The following is a 26,561-nucleotide window of genomic DNA, read 5'->3' on the forward strand; positions in this document are numbered from 1 at the left end:
ATAAACAAATGACACACGTGGCAAAAGCAAATCCGCACTTGAATGATTCGGATTTTTCCTTCTGACCAAGTCCTCTTCTAAAAATATATCATTATCCAAGTCCTTTGATTTTTTTTGGTATCTATTTAATTTATTACCTTCCATTTTGTCTTTGGGTTTACAATAATGTCTTGTTTTTATATATAATGTCTTTTTCATGCACGTTGGAGGTAATGTTTTAACTCTATGGAATATTACTCCTCCCCTATTCATTATATAAGAGTAAAATCAAAATCAGATAATTTAATTTGTGATATTAAAATTTAAAGTGGATGAGGTTGTCAATTATTTTTTAAGTTATGTTATTCTTCTTTTAAATAAAATTTATTAAGAAAAATTGGAGTGTCATCTCACACTCATAAAATTAACTAATTTCTGTATGTTCTTATACAAATTTTATGATAAATATTTTAATGGTTTAATCATTAAATTTCATGTTTTCTTCACATAGGTCATACACATCAAGTTTTAATTTATATTTAATCCAATTAGTTTATTTCCACTACTCTGATGATTCTAAATTAATATAAAACTAAAAGTTTTTACATTGTGTAAATATGAAATTGAAATTAGGACTTTGAATTTCTCAGTATCAGTTGATTGATTGTTCATGCACCATCCACTTATCCTACGAAACCGGATTCATCGACGCTTGTATTTCTTTGAGTGTCCGTCCCCTAGTCTCCGGCACCAGCTTCGCCACGAACAGAACAGTCGAGCCACATACGGTGGCGAAAATGAAGAATGTTCCTGGAAGACAGTGTAACGTGGGAAAGAAAGGTCAAATTCTGTGGCTAAAATGATAACGTTGACAATATCAGATGCATTGATTTTTAACTGTTGAGCTCCATTTCATGAGGAAGTTAAATGCAAAGGAAATAATCCAAGAGCCTAACCAGCTAACCAATGTCACAAGGCTTCCTGCTGAACCTTTCATGTTTATGGGAAATATCTGAAATGCTAACCCTTTTTTTTAGTTCATATAATATTGAAGGCTGCAAATTAATCTAGATCATGGTAAAATTATCTCGGACAATATAACCCAAGGTATTCCTTCCATGCCTAACGAAAATGATCCCGTGTACACCTAAATCGAGTCGAACGTATCAGCACTAGATGATTCTGTTCATGAAAGCTACTGCCTAAAACACTGATTCATTGTATTTACCAGTACACCAACAAGTGATAATATAGGAGTGGCTTCCTTCCATTGTTGAAGGTCCTGAATGCAGTCGAGCTTAATGTTTTTGAGAAAAGAATATAGAACATGAAAAGGATTTGGAAATTCGAGATCGATAAATCTGGTAGAACCTGCAAGAAAAATGACAATCCAACTAGGAAGCAACCCAAGCATGTTCCAGCTGCTGATACCTGTAGATATAAGTAGACTTCAGCAGGGACATTTGCACAATGTAATATATATAGAAGATACATTTCTAGGCTTTTGTACCAATAAAAGTGGTCTTCGTCCTGATTTATCGAGAAAGACTACTCCCAAAGCTGTCATTGGAACCTGCAGAAGATTATTCCAGTTTTTAAGAAAAGCATATTAACCAAAATGATATGAACTCTGATGATAGTGCAGGTCATGATGAACCGACCTGAAGGAAAACCATTGCTATCATTCCAACGCTACCGGAAAATCCTGTCACAAAAAACTTGAGATAAAATTATTTTCCAGTTTGAACTTCCTATATAGTTCTTCTATTGTTTCATAAACATGAAAATGTTCTTAACATACCAGCTGATATAAAAATTGAACTAGCATAAAATGCAATGACATTGACTCCCCCGAATTGTTGCAGAACCATTAGGCCAACTCCAACCTTAACCAGTTAGGTTACAGAACAAATATGCCAGCTTTTGAGCTTTTCTTGTAATGGGTACAATTTTACCTAACATGATCATGCAGCTCGGTAACAAAGGTTGCATAAAGGCATTTGAAATAAAATTATAAGGTAAAAAATATTGTATAAAGGAAACAGATCTATTTATACTTTACCTCAGCCACAGAGAGACCCAGATCAACTATGATTCCAGTCTGAGCAGGTGATGAATATCCAATCTGGTAAATTAATCATATTAGTTCAACTTTTGTAAGGCGAATGAAACAGTATGATTACCATCGGCGAATCCGAATACGAGTTTCTTAAGTCTTATTGCTTTTCAACAGGTGAACAAGTACAGTCCAGGTACTGTGTAGAATTAAGGTCAAACTTAGCCATTCAACAGTCATTGTAATCAAAATTCATGGTCAAGCAGGATAAGGGAAACCCCTTTACTTTGCAGATTAAGATTATAAGTAAAACTAATCATTTCAATATTGAAAACAGATAGTTACAGCAGTCCCAAAAACATAAGATCCACAAACAGCGATAATGGTGCTAAGAACAACCATAGTTGTTGCAGAAGTCGTAGTTCCAATTCCACCTTGTTCTTCACCGGAACTACCATGTCCAGCTCCATCCGGAGGCTTCTCTTTAACTATCAAAGAACTTGAAAGTTCACCATCTTCTATTTTCTGTCTACTCATCTCTCAAAAATTCAAGCAAGAGAACTGTAGCCAATAATTAAGCAACAGAGTAAAGGAGTTTCATTGGAAGTGGTGTAAAGAACAAAAGGACAATAACTTAATTTTTCAGTTTGAAGAAATGATAAGAGTTATCCATTGGGCCTGAGGGTCCCCACATGAAATGTGATATTTGTTGGATTGTTTGAATATTTCATGCATATTGAGTAAATGGTTTTCATTTGTTCATATGAATTAAATGTTCAAAAAGCCAAAACCTATAATATTTTGATATTTATAAGAGTCTCTCTAAATGAAGTACAGTTACTTGAACGGCTGAGCTGCCTGCAAAAGAAAATTCCAAATTTAGCTGCCATTTGCCAAAGAGAACTCAAATTCCAGGTTTAGATATTTAAAAAAATTGAATGTCTCAATATCATACAAGTGTACAGTTTACAGTATACAAATGTATACAGGGTCTTTTAAGACCAATATGAGGAAATGGAAACGGTTCACCAGTATTGTTCCTCCCTGGAAATGGTCACTTGTGAAACAAGAATGAAAGTAAACCATATATGTGTTGTTTGTAAACATGGTGCATTCAAAGCCATGCAAGATTAAATCTTATATGTTACGGAAAACAGGTGAGTGGTCGAAGCTTGTATTTCCTCCATTGTTCTCTCCTTTGTCTCCGGTACCAACTTGGCCCCGAATAGAACAGTTAAGGCTGTGGTTACTGAGAAAAAGAAAAATGGTCCTGCAATGAAGTTTTCTGATACATTTTAGTTCAGAAATGTAATGTTAATTTACTCTGATAGGGAGGGAGGGAAATGGACCATGTTTTAGTTAAACGAATCTATTGTTTCCAGATTTTAGGGCGAGCATCGATCTCGGAATTGCTACATACCTCTGACATTATGATCCATGGTATTCCCCCAATCCTATTGTGAAAGTTTTAGCACAGACCTGAGTTTGCAGTACTGATCAGTACAGGGACTTATTTGTTTCGCTATTTTGATAATACAAGGTTTTTGGGTTGTTACATCCTACTAAAACGTATTAATGTATCAGTACATTGCACGTATACAGTATACAGATGTAATATGCAGGGTCTTTTAAGACCGATATGTGGAAATGCAGAAGGGTTCACCAGCATTGTTCATCCTTGGGAATGATCACTTGTAAATATACGGATGAAAGTAAGCCATATGCGTATTGCTTATACATATTGGTGCATTCCTGTCCATTCCTTATGTCTTAAATGTACAGAAAATGAGCGATAGATGCTTGTATTTCCTCCAGTGTTCTCCCCTTTGTCTCCGGGACCAACACGGCCGCGAATACAACAGTTAACCCTGAGATTCCCAAGAAAAAGAAAAATGTTCCTGCAATCATATTTGCTGATACATTTTAGTTCAGAAATGTAATCTTAATTTACTCTGTTAGAGAAGAAACGGAGAATGACCTGCTGCGCTCCATTCCATCATAAAATTGAAACTGTAAGTAATGACCCAAGCAGTGGACCAATTGACTAGAGTCACCAGGCTTCCAGCTTGAGCTTTAGCATTGATAGGAAATATCTGACAAATAGTATGGACCATGTTTTAGTCAAATGAATCTCTTGCCTACAGCTATTGGGGAAAGCTAGATATGCAAGCAACGGCGAAGATTTCGATCTCGGAATTGGCACATACCTCCGACATTATAATCCACGGTATTCCTCCCAAGCCTATCGAGTAGAATGTAGCACCGATCTGTGTTTGCAGTATTGATCAGTTTACACATATAGTTTGGCTTAATATGTACTTATAGTTGTTTAGATGCATGCAGGCTCTACAAATAATCATGTATTGTGTTCATGATTACTGCATTGACAAAATAGGTAAAATATGCAAGACAGACTGAAGTACCAATGTGCCGGTAAATGCCACAGACGGAGTAAGTGCCTTCAGATCGGGGAATTCCTGATTGTAAAATAGCATCAAAGTTTTCAGGAAAAAAAAGAAAGAATTGGAAAGCTTTAAACAGGAAAGGACAATCTCTTGAAAAAAATTAACTAAATTTTGCAATACCTTAAAGCAGAATGACAGTCCCTGAAGAAAATAAGCAAAACACAGTCCACTTGCAGAAACCTGCATAAAATTCGATTGATTCCATATTTACTTGTATGTTCAACAATTTTACCATCTTGAAATGAATTTTTTATGAAACTAACCAATAGGAGCGGTCGTCTGCCGGATCTATCCATTAAAAATAAACCTAAAATAGATGCCGGAATCTGCAAACAACAATGTAATTGGCATGTCTCGGAAATGCTTGGAACATAATTTTACATCAACTCCAAGTTGGAAAAGAAGCCATGAAGGTACCTGTACAATAGCTAAAACTTGAAGGCCAAGGTTACCTGATATGCCTGTTGCAAACAAAACTGTGTCTTCTTTGAATAATTTCTGCTGCAATAATTATATAGGAAACAACATGGAAGACGTAAATTTACCGGCTTCGTTGAATATTCTACTGGTATAATATGCCATAGCACTATTTCCTCCTAGTTGTTGCAATAACATTAGGCCAACTCCAATCTGCAGAGTTTAAGAAGCCATATGTGAAATCATCAGGAAAGTCTTTAAAAGAAATTAGCATACTAATCGAATGTTATTCGAAGCTCACAATGAGTGCATTAGCATATCTCCTTTGGAACAATTCGAGGAAACTTTCTTCTGTCTGTTGCTCAAGAGTTTCCATATAAACCTACAAGATATTGTAAGCACATAACATTTCTTGTTATCATGAGGAAAACTGTGTTCACAGAAGTAACAAGATATCAAGCCAATACGCTACTCTGATATCAGAAGCTTCTTCGGAAATATCCGAGTCCTTTCCCCTTAGACACTTCAAAGAAGCCTCAAACTCTTTCTCTCGACCGGATTTTGCCTGCAGAAGTCGGTCATGTTTTGCATTCACGTGTTCGTTTTAACATGTTATGTACTTGAAAAGCATCCAAAGATTGGCAGACTACTATGTTAGGCTTACCAGCCATCTAGGGGATTCCGGAATAAAAAACAAGCCTATAATCTGTACTACACAGGGGATTGCACCTGAAGGAAACGGAATGGATAAAAAACTTAACTAACACTACCTTTAGCTTAAGTTAATAAGAAAATTGTATATACCGATCATAGCCAGTGTGCGCCACGAAATGATTGTTCCAGTGAAAAATATAAGTACAAACCCACATGTAGTCATCAACTGCACCATTAAGAAGCTTAAATTGAATTAACGATAAGCTGAAAATCACATTTTCAATTATGGGTTTAGTATAGTTTACCTGATTTGCCGATGCAAATGATCCACGGTGACTCTTAGGTGTTATTTCAGCTATGTAAACAGGAACCTGTTTTCATATAGAAAGCTCAGCTATATATCATCGTTAAGTTACTTCAAAACTGTTTCAAGCTGATGAAATATGTATGAACTACAAACTTTAGTACATTACCACATAACAAATCACACCAACCCCGATTCCGATCAACAGCCTTCCGATGTCCAGCCACAAGGCATTCTTCCAACAAAAGTAAACACACACTTCTTACGATCTTTCTTACGAATTGTTCCATTATCGAATTCAAAGCTAAGTGTAGCTTTACCGGAAAGGAAATAACTTAAAGTGGAAGTTAACCTTTGCGAATGCTATTGATAGCCACCCAGCAGTGCAGAAGACATCAGAGAACCACATTGTCTGTTTCTCAAGAGTATAGGAACACATTAATTTAGAAGAATATGTAAAGGCTTAACCAAACAAATATAACTTACCCGTTTTCGACCGATAAGATCTGCTATCTTCCCACTTAAAAATGCTCCTACCATTCCTCCAATTGTCGTTATTGAACCGAAAACAGAGTACTGCAAATTGGTGTCAAAGATTACACATCTATATTACTAGGATTCTTCGTTTCTGCACTATATCTATATCTATGTCCAATACATATTCAAATATAAATAGGAGATGAACTTCGAAAAAATTAACTATACCTGTGTTTATCACTCACAATAATCCGAGTAAGATAGTTAAATAAACTCACCTACAGCTTTCTTGTGCTTTAAGAAAGTAAATTGAGTAGGAAAAAAAGAGTAGAAAAGATTGGCATGCACTAACTGCTGACACAGAGAGGCTCAAGTCTTCCATGATCCCATTCTGCACAGGTGATGAATAACCAATCTGGGTTCATTTTCAAAGTTAGTTCATTATTTCATATACTTGCATATTAATATAAATTTAAGGTTCTTTTTGCTAAAAAATGTTGAAGATCTTCACGTTGAGGATATGAGGAAGAAGAAGAAGAAAGGGAAGAGCTTACAGAACAGCCATGGCAGAAAGAGCCACAAACGGCAACAAACGTACTGAAGACGAGAACAGATGTCAATGAGGAAGCTGCCGGCGATGATGGTATGTTAAGGTCGCTGGTAATACTGTCACCGCCGGCGCCACCATTGATGCTTGGTTTTGTTTCATTTGGTGGTCCATATCTGCCTGTTAACAGCCCTTCTTCCATGCTTTCCCTCTCCATTTTTCCTACTTCTGAAATTGTTGAAGAACCAAGTCAAACGTTGAATCTATATCTCTGCTTTTTGTTTTCCATGATACAACTTTCAACCTTTCTACATGAATAAAGAAATATTCACCTAATTTCTTTTAGCAATATTTTATTTTTACATTTGCAAAAGTCACCATAATTACAATAATGCATATCTTTTTATATGTATTCACGTTTCTTCCTTGGACACACGTTATTAATTTGTTTTAAATTCCGAGTAAGGTATACAAATGATCCATTGATTATAGGATATTATTTTGTTGAGTCCTCCGACTATTAAAAGTTACAAAATGGTCACTCAACTATTCATTATTTTGAAACTCATCATTTTCCGTTAAAAACTAATGATCGTCTAAGTTGGACGTTAACATGTTGATTAAATTAGCTGACTCTGTTCCCATATGTAATGGGATAAGGGGGAGGTAGAGTAGTAGGCTGCCCCAACGCCAGGTTGAGAGCAGCTTACGTGGATGACCTCCGAATTATGAATTGCTCATCGTGGGACTCGATCCCACGACCACAAGGTTAAGAGTCTTGCGCTCTACCAACTGAGCTAGGCGGGCAATTCTAATGTTGATTAAGATATGATAAAATCTAATCTCATAATCTCAAACGACTATCATATCTCAATCAACATGTTAATGTCCAGCTCAGACGATCGTTAACTTTTTAACGGAAAAGGATGAGTTTGAAATATAATGAATAATCGAGTGACGATTTTGTAACTTTTAATAATAAGGGGACTCAATAATGTAATATCCTATAGTCGAGGGTCTATTTTGTAACTTTATCCTTAAAATTTTCATCAGCCTAAATTCTAACATATACATATATTTTATTAGGTAAACCACAACCATTTAATAACAACGATTTTAATTTGATAATCGATCTCTTGTTAATCAAATTATTTAACTAATTAAATGATGTCAATCAAGTTACATACTATTAACATTTGACGGGAAATTGAAATGATGGATAGTCAAAATGGTATAATTACACATTTGGTTTTCATTACTTATACAATATATCAATTTAGTTTAAATTTTAATTTAATTCAATAAATTTAATCATATAATTAAATGATAACATATGTCATTAATGATATAATGTGAGCTGAACTACAACATTATGTATATATCTTATATTATAACTAAGGTCAGAAAAAAAAAATAAGTGACAAAGAGTGTATTCGAATTCAACAATTAAAGGGTTTGAGAACACCTAAATCACTAATACAATTTTAATTGTTGGTTTATAATTGGATATATATATATATATATTAAGATTAAAAATAAAAAAATAAATTTAAGATTTTTATATTTTTAAACTAAATTTATTATTTCTTTTTGTGATTATATATTAAAAATTCATTTAACAAATTCAAACTACACAAGTCAGATCATAAGATAAATTTATAATTTGAATTTGAATTATGTTATGTTATAACTTAAATTAGACATTTTAAACTTTACAATTCAATAAAAATTTACTAAACTATAAATAAATCATAAATTTAATTTTTAATAAAAATTATAATTATTAGTTATATTAGAAAAATCTTAATTTAATCATTGAATTATACGAAATCTATTGTAATTAGGTAATAATTGATGTAGTTTATCTTATTTTATTTGTTGCTTGTGGAATCAATTTTGGCTTTAAATAGTTTGCTTGAATATAACAAAGGTGTATATATAAGCATAGGGTTAATAAATAATTATGAGATGGGACCACTCACTTTGATCTTTTGATCTTCATTTATTTTAATATTATGTTGATAAATATATTTTTGGATGAATTATTCACCAAATCATTTCCGATATCTAATCCCACATATTGTCCAAACTACCCAATGCTAATTATTGAGATAATAAAATATTAAAGCAATTTTTTTAATTTTAGTTGCCTTTTCGGTTTTCAGGGCTTTATCCTGACTAATCTGGATTAATCTGTGTCGTATACCTGATTTTGATAGGTGATTGAGTATCCCAACGAAAATTTTCTACTTACATAAGGACTCGAATTTGAGACATTACTTAAGCGATATTAAACTACTTATCACTTGAATCAACCTCGTTGATTAAAACAATTTCTTTTTGTTCAAGAATCTTCTTGACATAAAAACCCTTATTTATTTAACCATGTTTATCTTTCCAATTATTAATATATATTAAACTATAATATATATTAGTAATCATCTCTAAAAAGGATGACAAGAAAAAAAAATGAAAATTTATTTGTAAAAATATGACATTAGAAAAAATAGTAAAAAATAAAAAAAATATTCATCATTGATGGGACGTGATGAAAATGATTAGAGGCTACTTTATTCAAGTATAGTAATAAATTAGACTCGAATTTTTTAAATTTTAACTTTAGTCATAAAATACAACTCGATAAATTGAATAACTTGAATTTTTTTTACTCGACTCGATCGAATGCTCACATCTATTAGATAGTTTATTCAACAAACCAATTTTTGACTAAGAATAGTAAAATAAGTCCATTTTCTTGATCCTGACGATATGAACATTTTGGATTTGGTGAGAGATTAGTTAATTTCAATTGACTTTTTATTAAAAAAAAACTGTAATAACATTTTAGTTTCTTTCGTCTCCGGAACCAACTTGCATTTACACTGTGTCAACTCAAAAGTAAAGAATCAAGTGCATGAATTCTCTTATATCTTTCTCTAACATGTTACGGACTTAAAATGCTTCCGAATACTATGGAGTTAGACTTACCAGCCATCTAAGGACTCTGGAATGAAAAACAAGCCTATTATCTGTACTACACACGGGATTGCACCTGAAGAACAGAATAGATAAAACACTAAACTAACACCATCTTTTGCTTTATCTAATAAAGCCTATAATTAATATATCGTTCTAATTTAGTCACTAATTTTAAATGTTTTCATTTATTTTACTGCTTTTAAATATATCGTTCTAATTGTATTTTTATTATTTTAATTGTTTATATATTTAAATATTTTTATTATTATTATGTAGTCATAAAATATATAATAAATAATAATATATATTTTTTTCAATAAATTATTTTAATATTTTTCAATATCGAAGAAAAGGGCAGTCTTAATACAACTGGATGTCCTATTCTGGTATTTTAAAAATAAATGCTATAAAAATTATTATTTAATTTTATTTAAATTAATATTTATTAATATCAAAGAAAAGAACTGTCTTAAGGCACCTAGAAGTCCTTTTCTGATATTTCTAAATAAATAAATATCTTATTTATATATGTATATTAATATATTTTCTTAAAATTATTTGAAATAACAGAATTATGAGTTAAATATATTTTGAATTTTTAAATTTCTAATAATAGAGACAATTTATAATTAAAAAGTACTAATTTTGGGCGTTGTAGGGGTGCTAATCATTCCCTAAACGTAACCGACCACGAATCCCTTTTTATCATTAAAAAGAATGAATTTTTGGTTATAAGCGCAGATCAGTTCATCTTTTAACTGATGTTTTCTTAAAACTCTTTTAAAAGATAATTTTTAGGTATTCGACCTACCTAACCCAAAAGGTCAATGGCGACTCCCAAATTATTTTAAAAACCATTTATTCACATCACTTTTTCCGTCAAGTATTTAAAATTTCGTGTCCGGACGAAAACCGGTTACGACAGCTTGGCGACTCCGCTGGGAACAGTCATGCTTTGAAATTAATTATAAATTGTTTCTATTAATTAGAAAAAAAATTCATTTATTTAATTTTTAATTATTTTCTTTCAAAATTTTTATTATTTATTATTTTTATATTATTTTATTAATATTTTTTTCAAGTATTAATTATTTTATTTATCTGTTAGAGGTTTGAACATTTCTCCTCACACACAACACTTGCATTGCATAACATAAAGCTCTATAATTGAGTTTGTCCCTTTTAAGTGGGAGTGAAAGCGACGTCTTCGTGAGAATTTATTCTCCGTGTCAGACCTAGCAAGTAACTTTCGGGGTTCATATGCTCTATGTCTTCGTGAGAATTTATTCTCCGTGTCAGGTATAGAGAAATGTATCGCCTCGAATTGAACTCGATCCGCTTAAGTCTGTAATGGACTAGGATTGAGGGTTGACAGCCTAAGAGGGCATCAACAAGGACAGTTCGAGTACCTTTACTCCTAGAACTAAAAACCTGCATATAATAAACCCTAAAAACTCTCCTGATCTGAAACCATTGTAAATAGGTATACACAAAGGAGAAATAAGTTCTAGCTTTTAATTTATTCATTATTTTTTTTCTGAATAAATGCCTGCGAACTAGAAATCATGCAGTTAGGTTAATTTTTCCAAACAAAGCATGGAACTAGAAAGCATGAAGTTAGGATTTATACTTTGATAAATAGGATCTTTTCTTTCCATTAATTGGTACTAACCAATTTCTTTTTTCACTTCTCATTTTTTTCATACATATTGTTTGCTCTAAACTTGTTTATATTTGATTTCTTTTGTTTGCATTGCATGATCATGGCATAATCAAAAGGTATTGACTTGAAAGACTGTTCATCAAATTGGAAAGAAATCGTAAATGGACAAAAAGTTTTATGATCAAACAAAATATGATGCGGCCAAGGAAAGACATCCTGAAGAAACTCTGAAGATAGAAATGAGCAATGCACACAGAGATCCTGTTATATTAATACCAAAAGTACTCCACAAAGATTCTGCCAGATTGATACCAAAAGCAGTCTATGGCAAGAGCATCAGTCAGGGCATTCAGAGTGGAGGAGGCTTTTATGAAGCTCAAGCATGTTATTTGAAGGACTTGAATGACCAAAACAAGAAATTGAGCACAGAAATGAAAACCATGCATGAAGATTTTCAGAAGATCAGTCAAGCCTTTCAAAATGCTGGCCTAGGAAGTACCCCAGAAGAGTGGATAACAGGGGTCACCAAGCTGAAAAAGAACTGCAACTTATATGAAAATCTTGTTCAAGAACTTCTTGGACAAAAATGTTCTCTTACAAGGGAAAATGAGCAACTCCGAGAAGTGACACAGAAGATGAAGAAAAAAAATATCACAGAAGAAGCTACAATCCAGACAAACAATATGACCCATAAGCAGATAAACCAACCTAACTTTACAAAGAATTGAAACAGACTGATAATTCAACTGTTGAGCATGAATGGAAACTAACTTGGCTTTAGAGAAGTTAGGAGGGAAAGTTATCCCCTATATGTAAAGTTTTGTTGAAGTTAGGACTGAAAGATGTCCCCTATATGTAAAGTTTTGTTTGATGCACGAAAACTTTTATGTTCAATGAAATCTGTTCTAAGATGATCACTCTTGAGTAACACCTTTTCATACTTGCATTTGTATTTTGCATTTGTACATTTTTACGTTTGTATTTACATTTACATTTTTAAACTTACATCATGCATTAAAACATATTTAATTAAATAATAATGTTTATTTATTTTCAATATCAAAGAAAAGGGCAGTCTTAATATAACTGGATGTCCTATTCTGATATTTTAAATAATTTACATGTTTACATTTGCATATTTACATTTGGAATCTTTGCATTTGTATTTTTATGTTTGCTTTTGTATTGCACAATTTGTATTCTTATTATTACATTCACATATTTACATTTGCATTTGGCATCTTTGCATTTTTTATGTCATAATACATTAAAACATTTATTCATTAAAATAAGGATTTCAAACGAAGTGATCTTGGTTTTTCCTTGAAGCAAGAACGCTCAGCACAACACAAGAAAAATGTCTAAAGAAACTGAAGATAGGCTATCCAAATTAGAGATAGAGCAAAAAGAGACACAGGAAAAATTGAGGAGCAAGTTGGCACAAATCGAAGCTAATTCTCAGATCGATCTACTGAACAATATGAAAGAAATGATTGAGAAGCATTTGACTGCTGGAAAGAGTCTTGTTGAAAACTCCACAAATTCTCTGGGTATTACACCTGTTCACATTCCTGAGCACACCTCTGTACGTCAGGAAATCCAATCACCAGTTCATTTCGCTGTTAAGAACTCACAATATCAAGCTGGAGTTTCGTTCCCCACTGACTGTCTTACTGCTTCTGGGTTTAAGTCAAATGAATTTTGTACTACTTCTAGAGAGACGGTTGAATCATTTTATGAGATTGACGCCAAAGAACTGAACTTGGTCCCCGACTTAGTTCTCCCACCAAATTTTAAAATTCCAGATTTTGAGAAGTATAATGGGACCACATGCCCTGAATATCATATCACTATGTACTGTCGTCGTATAACTGGCTATGTGGAGAATGAAAAATTGTTGATCCACTATTTCCAAGACAGTTTATCCGGGTCTGCATCAAAAAGGTATAATCAGCTAAAACGTACTCAAATACGTTCTTGGAGGGACTTATCTCAAGCCTTTTTGGGTCAATACAATCATATGGCTGATATGGCCCCTGATCGAACAATGTTGCAAAACATGAATATAAAGTGCAATGAAAGTTTTCGACAGTATTCACAATGATGGAATGGCGTCGCATTTCAAGTGCATCCACCATTGACTGAAAGGGAGTTCACTACTTTGTTCATCAGTACATTAAAATTTCCCTATATTAATCACATGATAGGGGATGCCACTAATAATTTCTCTGACATCGACATGATTGGAGAAATGATCGAAATACCTATCAAGAATGGTAAGATAAGCGGCTCTGACGATACTAACGTCGAGAAAGAAGCTGAAGTTAATATAATGAGGTCTTATTCAGTTAAACATGGTGTCAAACCTTATAAAGTGGTCAAGAAGAAAAAGAATGTGCAGGGTTTTCAATTTCCTCCCTTCCATTGTTCGAGTGAAAAACTGCATTCAAAAATGCTCTCAGCCAGATTAACTACTCCACGACTTGTTCCACCACAGTGGCCTCCAAATGAGAATTGGACCTATAAGGAGGTTCCTTGGAAAAATCAGACTGGAATTTCAAATTGTTCAGCTAAGGTTCCTGGTAACCTTGAGGGAAATTTCCAAGATCCTTTAGAGCAAACAATTCAAAAATATAAGGTAAAAGAAGGGGTGAAGGTTCAATGTTCAGAAATTATTGCTTCAACAGAGACTAATGTGACCAAATCCTGCAAAGAAAATGGGAAAAGAAATCAAAAGGCTCCCATGGATGTAATTCGAGATTGGCCTATAGGTCTAAGAAAGAATGAGGCAAATATAACCCAGAAGACACCTCAGATACATGTATCAGATTTTCCGAAAACCAGTAAGGCAAAGGACAACTTAAGAAATCTGGTTAATATTACCCCAGTTATAGCTGAAATGAGCATTTAGAACCCCCTCGATAACATGAGAGCATTCATTCGTTCAGAACGATCAAAGAAAATGATAGCCTCGCGAGCGAGAAAAACTCTGAAGGTGTTTCAAGAATCTATCTCAGACCTGTACCCTCATTTGGTTAAAGGTCAATACATTACACCAAGATTGGTGAAGGTGTCACCAAAGCCTTATGCCCATTGCTATGATCAAAATATCTTCTGTAATTTTCACTTGGGAGAATCTGGACATTCAACAGGGAATTGTTGGTCACTGTTAAAGGAAATAGAGACGCTCGTCGACAAGGGAGTCTTGACACAAGAAACGATCAAGGAATGGGGGGAAAATAAGGATAAAAATCTTGGGTCAAGTACACACCCAATAATAGAGGAGTAATGATGCATAAACAAGTAGAAGTGTTATCTTCCACTGTAGTACTTTCTATTTTCAGCATCTTATTTGAATATGTTTTTGTTCATTTCTCCGCCTTTTGTGCAATAAATAAATATGTGTTTCTTTTATGGTTATGAGCAAGGAGTCAAATTTTAATCTTGAGATTATTGAGTATCAAGTAGATTAAATATTCTTTTAATTTTTCAAGAGTTATAGATCTATTGGCAAGTGGTAAAATTATATCTTCAATATCCCATCCAATGTCAATTACTCGACCCCCAAAACCAAATCCTGACACTACATTTATATGAGATTCTGAAGAAATGTCTCTACTTGTTTTTGAGACATCAACTCTAGATGTTTACCTTCTCGGATAGAGTTGGTTGGTTTATGATATTACCCCTTCCACCATATACATGACTTTAAGAGTCACACATTTATCCTTCCAAACACAAAACCATCATAAACCAAAAGACCTCAAAAGAACCAAACTTTCAATTATCCGTGAATTTTACTGCAAGAAGAGACGAGATGAGGCATCATGGACCAACTCATTAATGATAATTTCGAGTGATTAGGGCATACTCAAAGAAGAAGGGGAAAGTGATTGATTGAAATAAATATATCATGCATTAATTACATTTTTCATGTAAGTAAAATTAATCTTGAATATTCATCCCCCTGGAGATACCTCTTTTTACAAAGGTTTCTGTGTATGAGATGACGAACGGCATTGTTTTATTTATCCTTTAATATATATATATATATATATATATATATATATATATATATATATATATATATCCTTTGTTGTCCCCACTTGAGCCTGAATGATTTTTCTTCTGATTCAACCCTAACCAAGGATCACCCTCTACATTAGGGGGCAAGGTGAAGGATATTTGCTCACAAGAATAAAGATTGTTAATACATTTTTATTACGAAGACAAGTTTCCATGAAGTCATGAAAGTTTTGAACTATAAAGTATGTCAAATACAGAGTGCTTGAAGATCAATCCAATCAAGAATAATGGAAAACCTCCAAAATGCAAAAGGAAAAAGAGATGCTCAAAGCAATTGAAGTATTATACTCATCCAGCAAAGAAAGAAAAAAAAATCCAGCAAAGAAAGGAAAAAAGAAAAAAGAGGAAAAAAGAAAAAAAAGGAAAGAAATAGAAAAAAAACAAAAAAGAAAAAGAAAAAAATTAAATCAAGATGGGTGAATTATTGTGCCTCAAGTTACAAGGTTGATCAAGTACAAACAAGAAGAGCAAGAAATGCTGAAGATATTAGAAAATGGAAATGAATCCAAAATTTGGCAGTCTAGAGGGATCTAGATGATGGAAAAATCTCCAACAAAGCAGATCCAAGTTAAGCAAGGCAAGATTGATGGCATCAGAATGAATTGATCCTTGGTTTGATTACCCTTAAACACTTATTTGGGCCTTTTTATCCCTTTCTTTCGTAACCATAAGCCATGACCTACATTACGTACCTGAAAAGTCCATTTTAATCATACATGGATTTCTAAGTAAAAGAGAATATCTTTAGAATTCATTCCGCCTCTCAAGATTGATTTTTATTTGCAAAAATTGGTTTTTAAAATCTTTAATACATGATATGAAAAATGATAAAAGGGGGGTTTAAGATGTAAATTTTTAAATAACATCTTAGAGCCAAAGGATGATTTGAGTTGAAAACCTGAAAAGGCGGCTCGAATATTGAATGGTGTAACAACGACATAAGAGACAATTTTAAGCTCTTAAAAGAAGCACCGCACATCCCAAAGACGTTTCTGACATTTTGGAAACGAGAAGCATCTCTACAAGATGAGCATAACAACCATTTCTTCAAGATAGTGGAAGCCGAAGCGACATACTGAACCAACTTGAAAGAACCTACTTTACCAAAATCAACCTACACCTCAAATCAGTCAATAATTTTGACACTTGCCATATGACTATGATTTTTGAATGATTTAAAAGTGTAGTTGATTTATTGGATATTCATTAAACTTATTGTTTATGGTTTGATTATATTGTGAACCTGAAAGGGGTAATACTTTGCAAAATTCTTTCATTCTTAATTAAAAAAATGAGAAAAAACATTTTCAAACAGGACAGCCTTAAATGAGGAAGGTCCTTGAAGCAATTGTTTCTTATTCTACATCTGTTGTAGAAAAAGAATGAACGAGGCCAGAATAATGAAGCACTTCACATTTTTGAAGGCAAGTGGTCCAAGAAGCCAGAAAGTCTGGAGAATTGAACTTGTGACACTCTCCTATGACATTATTAGCAGCTCATCAAGAAAGATTATCGTTTATCTCATGCTGAGGGTGATAAGCATCATCAGACAGATTATTTTCCCCAACCATCAATTCATGTTCTCTAGAAGATTACATCATAGAGCCATGAACAAGTCACTACCTGCACTCTGGTTATACCGTGATGTTGGCTCAAGTCTTGATACATTATTGCTACTTCTTCTATGCCGATCATTTTCTTTGTCAAGATGATATCCATTATGTCCTTCAGAAGATTTCTGAATTTGAATTTGAGGACTTATGGCACAGAATAAGACAGTGGAACAGAATCTCCTTATAGGCCTTTTATATATGGTAACATTGGTTACAGGATTCCAAAAAGTTGAGATGACCAGTTTTACTGTCAACTAAACCGTTCCATGATTCGAAAAGAGTGGGATATATTGGAGCAACAGAAGAGACAGTTGTCGTAGCAGTCATTGCAAGAAAATGCACCAACAAAAATCTTCTAGTTCATCCTGATGATGTTTATTTCTTCCAGTAAGGTTGTTACGCTGGATGCCACCGACAACAAGGTCGAATTTGACAAATCTACTCATCAATTGCTCCAACCGATCATCATTCAGTTCTTGCACATTTGTTTTCTAAAGTATACTAAGACAGTAGAAGGTAACCTCTGCATCACTGATTCCAGAGAAAAGAGGCAGGACATTGTTATCACTGGGGAACTTGTCTCTAGCAGCTCCTCATGTATAGTTTTTAGGGAAACCTAGAAACATTTTCACCTCATCAGGTTCAAGTGGAACAACTTTATTCCTTCCAACCCATACCAGATTCCATTTTCAGCACTCATCAAGAACATACTTCTGGACACTCGAAGGTGACTCATCGTCATAAGCTTCAAGAGCCTTACAGATCCTTTCTATCAATTTGACACTTCTTGTACATGTTTGTAAACAGTTCAACTTTATCCCATGAAGGCCATCATTTCTTTGTCAATGGAAAAGCATCATGTATGGCACACGGAGGAAGCAGAATAAGAGAAAATTTGTTCTCAATTGGCAGATTATGAACATAGCCCATTTTCAGTGTAGCAGTATGAAAATACTTTGAATCTACAAGTTTTGGTTTTACAACATCAGTACTGTGACATTTCAGTCCAAACATTAACTGGAACAAGTGCCATGTTCTCGTAGTAGAAATAAGGAGACCCAATAGCATCTTCTGGAAGTGTTCTTTGAGTTATCTGATCTGATTTGGTATGAACCCCAAAAACCAATCATTAGATTTGAAAGATGAATTTGCTCATAGTAGAAATAAGGAGACCCAATAGCATCTTCTGGAAGTGTTCTTTGAGTTATCTGATCTGATTCGGTAGGAACCCCAGAACCGATCATTGGAATTGAAAGATGAACTGCATGATCATCTTCATTAAGAAGCTTCTTTTCAAGCTTCCTCTGCTTCTTCCTTTTCCACAAATCATAGCCCAAGTTTCGCCTTTGCTTGTAATTGGGATCATTGCATAATGGCTTCCTACCTTCTACTGGAAGAAGTACGTCAGCAGCCTTAGCCATTTGATCAGCACATATAAAATCTGTCAACTCTGCAATTGATGAATATGGACCACATCTCTCCATGGCTATTGAAGCCTCAGCCTCTTAGAATCCCATTTTTGTCAAGTATAACAGTTTATTCTCCTCATCAGAATCAGAATTCAGGATTTCCTCGATATCAGAAGAACTATCAATATCTGTGAAATCATCCTAAAAGATCACTTCATAATCATATGAGTTATTATCAGAATCAACATGTTGCATGAGTGTGGATTTTTCAAGAGCCTGTACCATTGTATATGTAGTCTTGCTATTGCATCAGATTACTGTTTGCATAAATTGGTTTCTCTCCCACAGAAAAGTATATTTCAGAGATGGCCTTAACTGAAAGATGATAAGCCACTGTGTCAGCCTGGAACGGATTACCAAGCTATTTTTACTGCTCTGTCCGACTAAATCCCTCCAGATACAGAAAATGGTCACATCATTCAGAAGACACATATCTCAGACGTTTCTGTTAGAATGATTGAGTACTTCTTAAGTTTGTGATAACATGAAGAGAATTCCAGTTACTTGACAATACTACTGTTTAGTGACACCATAATGAGAGCATTCAAGATAAACAGATTTGGGGCACGAATAAATCCACATGTACCCATAACAATGCATTGTCAAAATTGGACCTCGTGGGGATCATGACATTTCAGTCAAACTTATATTGAGAGTGAATCAGACAAATCTAGAGGGACATCTTGAGGGCCCATTTTCAACCAAAAATAGAATATTGGGACATTTTAAAGGCTCACAACAATATGAATATTTGGGCATTCTTGGAGGCTCATCTCAACAAGAAGTAATGTTGAGCACACTTTTAACATCTGTATCAGCAAATATTGGGGCATTTTAAAGGTTCCTTCAGACAGATCCATGTGGGACATTTTGAAGGCTCAGATTAATAAGAAGCAAATATCGGGGCATGCTGAAAGCCCATTTCAATCAGAATTAGGACTGTTAATGCATTTTTGAACGATCATATCAGCAAATACTGGGGCATACTGAAGGCCCACATCATCATTGACTTGAACAGATATTTCCAATGAAACAGAAAAATATGAAGAATGAAAATGGTGAAACAATAACAGTTAATCTGACTACACATAATTGCTTCGTTCATCAGGCAGTTGCATTAGGGTCCTGTTGTTGAACAAATATTTATTCAGCAAGTATGGTTTCAAATACCCAATCTTCTTAAACCATGTGTCACATGACAGTGTGTTCTTTGTTAAGCTACATCATGATTGTATGAATAGAGATGGTCCCTTTGTAGACCATTCGATCCAAGGATCAGTTCCTCGAGATCTCAGCTTTGAATTTTGTATTCTCTGTGTCGGTGACAATTGAAAATATTTCTTTGAGATTCCTGGCAGTTAGTTTCAACCATATTGTTGAGGTTACGAAGCTGTTTTTCACAATAGTTTTCGCTTAATCGATGACATTGGAAAGGGAGACTCGACTCACTTATATTACTGTTATTCCCATTGTTACTGGGGTTATCATTACCAGCCAGGCTGAACTGAATTTTTATCTATTTTGGGTTTTATCATGTGCGTTTCATCCCCAGCAGCAAGAATTCCACAAATATCTTTCTGTACATGGATCCTATAGCTGAAGTATTTCTACTTTCTACAATGCTCATTCAGAAGAAAACGTGATCAGTATTACACTTGCCCTTGCCCAGGATGATATCGAGATCAATTAATGTCTCCTATTCAATTCAACACCAGCACATTTTGTGAATTTGACCAACTTTTTGGTCATACTAACATCACACTTGAATCCCCACTGAGTTTTGTTCTCAAATGGTCTTGTGACATCATACAAAAATTTTGAACACCATGCAAAGAGCTTCAATGATTGAGAAATCTTGGCAGAAGCCACAAGAAATGAAGAATGTTTGTCAAATACTTTACAAACATCTGAACAGAAACCACATGAGATGATGAATGTGTTGTCAAATGTTTTACGAACCAGTTATTCTGGTACTGAACCAATGTTGCAATCATATGGTATTTCCATTTATGGATCCAAGATAAAGTTTGTCTTCTTTAACCTCAAGGTCAGAAGTGAGATATGATGAAGATTTCTTTCCATAGAAGGGAAGCAGAAATTTTAACAACAAGAAACTAGTGGAGCCAACTAATGTTTAACGACAGGTTGTTGTTAAACATGTCGACATGATATGGTCCAAGTTGCCTTATTCGAGATCTTATTAGATGTGAAGACATGAAAAGAATTAGGATAAATCCTCCTTGTGATGTGTTTCAAGATTCAAATCAAAACAGACTCTACTTTCCTAATTAATCCCTGCTGAGTCAGACATATCTACATCTACATTCTTCAAAGATGATAGATTCTCTCTTCAAAGATGATAGATTCTCTCTTCAAAGATGATAGATTCTCTCTTCAAAGATGATAGATTCTCTTTTTAAAGATGATAGATTCTCTTTCAAAGATGAAAGCTTTATTGAATTTCTACACAAGTCCCAACAAAGAAAGCTGGTTTTATCCAAGACAAAATGGGGCATCAAAGTCATAGTTATGACTACAGCAAGAGTTCCACAAATGAAACATTTCTTATGAGACTTAAATGAAGCAAAGAAGACACCAAGATACAGATTGATCAGATGATTCTGCAGAAATGAAAGCTTGATAGCATAAGTTGCTACATTTCAGAGGTAATCCTGGCAATAAATGATGAAGTGAAAGAATACCAAGTTCACCAATTTGAAATCAAATAAAAATGAACTTAATATTCATGCATCATATTTAGGCATTTGCAAAAATAGGTGCATTTACATTCATTTTATCCATGTTGAATTTTGACAGGAATTTCAAAGATTTTAGCAAAGATTTAAATCCATCATTCAATGGATCAACATTTTCAGTTAGAGTTCATAATGAGAAGAACTCATCTGAAGAAGAAGAAGAAGTTCATAATGAGAAGAACTTGTTCAACTTTTTGCTTAAATTCATCCCTCGGTGGATCAATATTTTCAGTTAGAGTTCATAATGAGAAGAAATCATCTGAAGAAGAAAAAGAAGAAGTTCATAATGAGAAGAACTTGTTCAACTTTTTGCTTAAATTCATCACTCGGTGGATCAGCAGTGCCAGTTAGAGTTCATAATGAAAAGAACTCATCTGAAAAAGAAGAAGAAGTTCATAATGAGAAGAACTTGTTCAACCTTTTGCTTAAATTCATCACTTGATGGATCAACTTTTCTAGAAAAAAGTTCATAATGAGAAGAACTCATCTGAAGGAGAAAGAAGAAGTTCATAATGAGAAGAACTTGTTTAACCTTTTGTTCAAATTCATCACTTGATGGATCAAGCTTTTCCAGAAAAGAGTTCATAATGAGAAGAACTCATCTGAAGAAGGAAGAAGAAGTTCATAATGAGAAGAATTTGTTTAACCTTTTGCTCAAATCCATCACTTGATGGATCAGCTTTTCCAGAAAAAAGTTCATAATGAGAAGAACTCTTCTGAAGGAGAAAGAAGAAGTTCATAATGAGAAGAACTTGTTTAACCTTTTGTTCAAATTCATCACTTGATGGATCAACCTTTACAGAGAAAGTTCATAATGAGAAGAACTCATCTGAAGGAGAAAGAAGAAGTTCATAATGAGAAGAGCTTATTTAACCTTTTGAATGACTCTTTCACAGAAGGAAATATGTCAACATCATCCCCAGCGAAAAGTTCATAATGAGAAGAACTCATCTGAGGAAAGAGAAGAATTTATTCAACATCTCCATCATAATCGAGTGAAGCCAAATGGATAAAAAAATTTATCTTTTCGTCTTTGCCCTATTCCTGTTAATACAAGAATGAGCAAAGAGGGGCAGCTGAAGATACTAAATTTTTTACCCATTTTATTATTATTATAATTATTATCATAATAATTATTATTATAATTATTATATATATATATATATATATTATTTAAAAAATATAATAATAATAATAATTACAAACAGGCCCAGATTGGACCGACCCAATTACAAATGGCCCATAACAAACCCTAACAGATTAGGGTTTCCCTCTTCCCAGCCGTCTCAGCTTGCTACCGTTGGATCTGGCAAGATCCAACGGTCCAGAGATACCCAACAAGGAAACCCTAGGGTATCATAACCCTAGGGACACGTCCCAGCTGCCAGTGCCACGCCGCGACGCCGCCGCCTTGCTGAAGAATCCAGAAGCTTTGCTGCTTCAACACCAGCCGCACACGTCTCCCCAAATGGTGAGTCACCACTGGAAGTCCGGTGACTCACCGAAGAACCCCTTTTGGGACCGATCCGAAGCTATCACCAGTGGTGGCTATAAAAGCCATCGAGCCCCTGCCAAGAAAAAAAAGGAAGGAGAGACCGAGAGAGACCAGCAAAAATAGAGAAGAAAAAAAAACAGAGAACAAAAAAAAGAAAACCTCACAAACACAGCAAGGAAAGGAAGTAGAGAGACTCACCGCGAAAGTCACTGCCTTGATCGGAGTCACCACCGGCCTCCAAACATCACCAACAACCTTCGAAAACCGAAGGTATATCTCTTAGATTTGCTCCGATTGGGAGCCATTTAAAAGAAAAGATCATCGGAACCGTCATTAGGACGGTCCGATCTATATTTTAAGACAAAAAAAAATATTCCGGTCACCGAAGGCGGTGGCCGGCGGCGGAAGAATGCCGGTGGACGACTGCCGGCCGGCTAGCTTCTCTCTGTTTTAGAGAGAAGCGAGAGAAAATTCTCTCTCTCAGAGAAGAGAGAGAGAGGAAAAAAAGAGAAATGAAGCTGGCCCTTCGGGCCAGCCGGATTTGGCTTTAAATAGCCCTTCCTGAACGACGTCGTTTCGGAGAGGGCTATTTGTGTAATTTTTAAATTGTTAAATCCCGTCCGCCATCCCTTGAATTTATAAACTTTACATTTTAGTCACTAAATCGAATTTATAATCCTTTTAATTCGGTTCTTTAATTTTAATTTTATTTATTTTAGTCCTTTGTATTAAAATAATATATTTAGGGTAAATAACAGATTTAATCCCTTAATTTTAATAATTAATATTTTAATCCCGAGTTTATATTTTTAATTTATTTTAATCTGATATTCTAATTTTAGATAAGTTTTATTTTAGTCACTAAATTAATAAAATAAGAAAATAGCATGTTTAATCCCTATAATTTTGATTAATTATGAATTAGGTTTTTAATTTTAATTTTACTATAATTTAGTCACTAATTTTAAATGTTTTCATTTATTTTACTGCTTTTAAATATATCGTTCTAATTGTATTTTTATTATTTTAATTGTTTATATATTTAAATATTTTTATTATTATTATGTAGTCATAAATATATATAATAAATAATAATATATATTTTTTCAATAAATTATTTTAATATTTTTCAATATCGAAGAAAATGGCAGTCTTAATACAACTGGATGTCCTATTCTGGTATTTTAAAAATAAATGCTATAAAAATTATTATTTAATTTTATTTAAATTAATATTTATTAATATCAAAGAAAAGAACTGTCTTAAGGCACCTAGAAGTCCTTTTCTGATATTTCTAAATAAATAAATATCTTATTTATATATGTATATTAATATATTTTCTTAAAATTATTTGAAATAACAGAATTATGAGTTAAATATATTTTGAATTTTTAAATTTCTAATAATAGAGACAATTTATAATTAAAAAGTACCAATTTTGGGCGTTGTAGGGGTGCTAATCCTTCCCTAAACGTAACCGACCACGAATCCCTTTTTATCATTAAAAAGAATGAATTTTTGGTTATAAACGCAGATCAGTTCATCTTTTAACTGATGTTTCCTTAAAACTCTTTTAAAAGATAATTTTTAGGTATTCGACCTACCTAACCCAAAAGGCCAATGGCGACTCCCAAATTATTTTAAAAACCATTTATTCACATCACTTTTTCCGCCAAGTATTTAAAATTTCGTGCCCGGACGAAAACCGGTTACGACAGTACATACTGATCATGGCCAGGGAGAGCCAAGAAATGAAGATTCCAATGTAAAACATAAGCTCAACCCCATAAGTAATCATCAACTCCACGATAAAAGAAACTCATACCTAATTAATGTTAAGTTGACAGATCACATAGTCAATTGATTTAAGAATATTTTACCATATTTGATGATACAAAGGAACCCCAGAGACTTTTAGGTGTTATTTCAGCTATATAAACAGGTATCTGTTTCATAATGTATATCAGCATAAAAACTGCTTGAAGTTGAAAAATGAACAGCAAACCTTAGTACATTACCACATAACTAATCAGGGCACCTCCGATTCCGATGGACAACCTTCTAATGTCAAGCCACAAGGCATTCTTCCAGAAAGAATTAAACATAACCCTTTATTAGATCTTCTTAAGAATTGGCTTATATGGGGTTACAATAACTAGTTAACATAGAACTACATTGAACTGGAAGTTAACCTTTGCATATGCTATTGATAGCCACCCAGCAGTGCAGAAGACATCAGAAAACCACATTGTTTGTTTCTCACAGTCAATGAACGCATTAATTTAGAGGAATAAACCAATTTTCTATGTAATTTAACTTGAAACATCTCTGGAAGATGTAAAGGCTGAAGACGAACTTACACGTTTTCTACCTATAAGATCTGCTATCTTCCCACTTAGAATTGCTCCTACCACTCCTCCAATTGTCATTATTGAACCAAAAACAGAGTACTGCAAATTGGTGAGAAAGATTACAAAGGATTCATCAATTTTTCACAAATATCCATGTCCAATCTATTTGTCACTCACCTAAATCCTAGTAAGATAAATTACCTTCAGGTTTCTTGTGCTTTAAGTAAGTGGAAGCTTATCGAATGCATGAGTTTTTGTGTTTTTAAACAAATAAAAATTGAAAGCAAAAATTATAGAAGAGATTGGGGAGTATTAACTGCTGGTACAGAGAGGCCAAAATCTTGCATGATCCTATTTTCCGCTGGTGATGAGTAACCAACCTGGGTCCATTTTCATAGTTCATAATGGTAGAAAATACAATCATCTATGGTGTGTTTTCATCAGTTTTTCCCCAAACTTGTATCACATCTTCATGTTAAATATGAAGAAGAAAGTGAACAACTTATAGAACAGCCATAGCAGAAAGAACCACAAACAAGAACAAACGTACTGAAGACTAGAAGAGGTGTCAATGAGGAAGCTGATGGCATGTTAAGGTTGTCGGTAATACTGCCACCGCCGGAACCATTTCTAATTGGTTTTGTTGCATTTGGGGATTCATACCTTCCTGTTAATAGCCCTTCTTCCATGCCTTCCCTCTCCCTTTTTACAATTCTACTGCTTTTGAAATCGTTTAAACAAACAAATTAAATGTGAATCTATATGTCTGCCTTTTTCTTTTCATTTTTTTTGCTTTTTAAAGTATAAAATATATAGACGTGGAGGTAACGGATGCGAATGTGAGATGAGACCAATGTTCAACTAACCTAAAGTTATGTTAAAAAAATAACCTAAAGTTAATTATTGAAATTAATAAATATCGAAAAAAATGACTTAATCAGGCCCGTACTAAAAGATATGTAGGTCATGTGCTATTTTTTAAAATGAAACCCCTAAAAGGATTAAAGATATTGTCAAAAATCTTTGTTTGTAACTTTCTCTACTACTTTCTCGAGGATCAAACGGAAAGTTTGTTTTTCCTTCAAACGAAATGTCCTCAGGACACAAAAGTTGTACATAGACAAGCCTGAATGGCATCCATGCGTGGAACCACTAAATCTTAAAATCCTGTGACGTGTCGCAGGCACACTTGTATATGGATGGACCTGGACCTAGTATTCATGACACAAAAATTGTACATAAAAGAGTCT

The 26,561-nt window shown here is 33.8% G+C and overlaps 3 protein-coding genes across 7 annotated transcripts in view; all 3 read right to left on the reverse strand.

Moving 5' to 3' along the window:
- Positions 1 to 26,561, reverse strand: part of LOC120167247 — a 78,025-nt gene that overhangs the window by 41,528 nt on the left and 9,936 nt on the right. The window lies entirely within an intron of this gene.
- On the reverse strand, positions 877 to 25,492 carry LOC120167249 (sugar transporter ESL1-like). Of its 3 annotated transcripts, XM_039176321.1 has the most exons (18): positions 6,907 to 7,174; positions 6,705 to 6,767; positions 6,362 to 6,451; positions 6,228 to 6,287; positions 6,045 to 6,110; positions 5,877 to 5,942; positions 5,722 to 5,797; positions 5,582 to 5,646; positions 5,390 to 5,482; positions 5,219 to 5,299; positions 5,046 to 5,130; positions 4,918 to 4,961; positions 4,764 to 4,826; positions 4,621 to 4,680; positions 4,459 to 4,512; positions 4,243 to 4,302; positions 4,014 to 4,128; positions 3,522 to 3,933 (listed from the first exon to the last, which is right to left on the reverse strand). In XM_039176321.1, exons 1-18 carry the CDS (start codon positions 7,114 to 7,116, stop codon positions 3,806 to 3,808), a joined length of 1,479 nt encoding a protein of 492 aa, XP_039032252.1. In that variant the 5' UTR covers positions 7,117 to 7,174; the 3' UTR covers positions 3,522 to 3,805. The 3 variants fall into 3 exon arrangements, with proteins under 3 accessions (XP_039032253.1, XP_039032252.1, XP_039032254.1); XM_039176322.1 differs by lacking the exons at positions 3,522 to 3,933; positions 4,014 to 4,128; positions 4,243 to 4,302; ... (3 more) ...; positions 4,918 to 4,961; positions 5,046 to 5,130 and adding exons at positions 877 to 1,126; positions 1,208 to 1,261; positions 1,351 to 1,410; ... (1 more) ...; positions 1,641 to 1,684; positions 1,781 to 1,865; XM_039176323.1 differs by lacking the exons at positions 6,362 to 6,451; positions 6,705 to 6,767; positions 6,907 to 7,174 and adding an exon at positions 25,321 to 25,492 and having other exon boundaries at positions 3,523 to 3,933.
- On the reverse strand, positions 1,845 to 2,664 carry LOC120167255 (sugar transporter ERD6-like 8). 2 transcript variants are annotated; one of them, XM_039176328.1, is made up of 3 exons: positions 2,435 to 2,664; positions 2,042 to 2,104; positions 1,845 to 1,934 (listed from the first exon to the last, which is right to left on the reverse strand). In XM_039176328.1, exons 1-3 carry the CDS (start codon positions 2,570 to 2,572, stop codon positions 1,875 to 1,877), a joined length of 261 nt encoding a protein of 86 aa, XP_039032259.1. In that variant the 5' UTR covers positions 2,573 to 2,664; the 3' UTR covers positions 1,845 to 1,874. The 2 variants fall into 2 exon arrangements, with proteins under 2 accessions (XP_039032259.1, XP_039032258.1); XM_039176327.1 differs by having other exon boundaries at positions 2,381 to 2,664.

The sequence above is a fragment of the Hibiscus syriacus genome, unplaced genomic scaffold (genome assembly GCF_006381635.1).
Source record: "Hibiscus syriacus cultivar Baekdansim isolate YM2019G1 unplaced genomic scaffold, ASM638163v2 tig00111671_pilon, whole genome shotgun sequence".
NCBI lineage: Eukaryota > Viridiplantae > Streptophyta > Magnoliopsida > Malvales > Malvaceae > Hibiscus > Hibiscus syriacus.

Excerpts from the sequence above, each read along its gene's own strand:
- LOC120167255 (XM_039176327.1), bottom strand. The coding sequence starts at position 2,572 with ATGAGTAGACAGAAAATAGAAGATGGTGAACTTTCAAGTTCTTTGATA. Across the intron at positions 2,105-2,380 it reads CTTATGTTTTTGGGACTGCT|ATTGGATATTCATCACCTGC; the intron begins GTAACTATCTGT and ends TTAATTTACCAG. Across the intron at positions 1,935-2,041 it reads TGGGTCTCTCTGTGGCTGAG|GTAAAATTGTACCCATTACA; the intron begins GTAAAGTATAAA and ends TGATCATGTTAG.
- LOC120167249 (XM_039176321.1), bottom strand. The coding sequence starts at position 7,116 with ATGGAGAGGGAAAGCATGGAAGAAGGGCTGTTAACAGGCAGATATGGA. Across the intron at positions 6,452-6,704 it reads TGAGCCTCTCTGTGTCAGCA|TACTCTGTTTTCGGTTCAAT; the intron begins GTTAGTGCATGC and ends ACCAATTTGCAG. Across the intron at positions 5,943-6,044 it reads TTGGTGTGATTTGTTATGTG|GTTCCTGTTTACATAGCTGA; the intron begins GTAATGTACTAA and ends ATATGAAAACAG.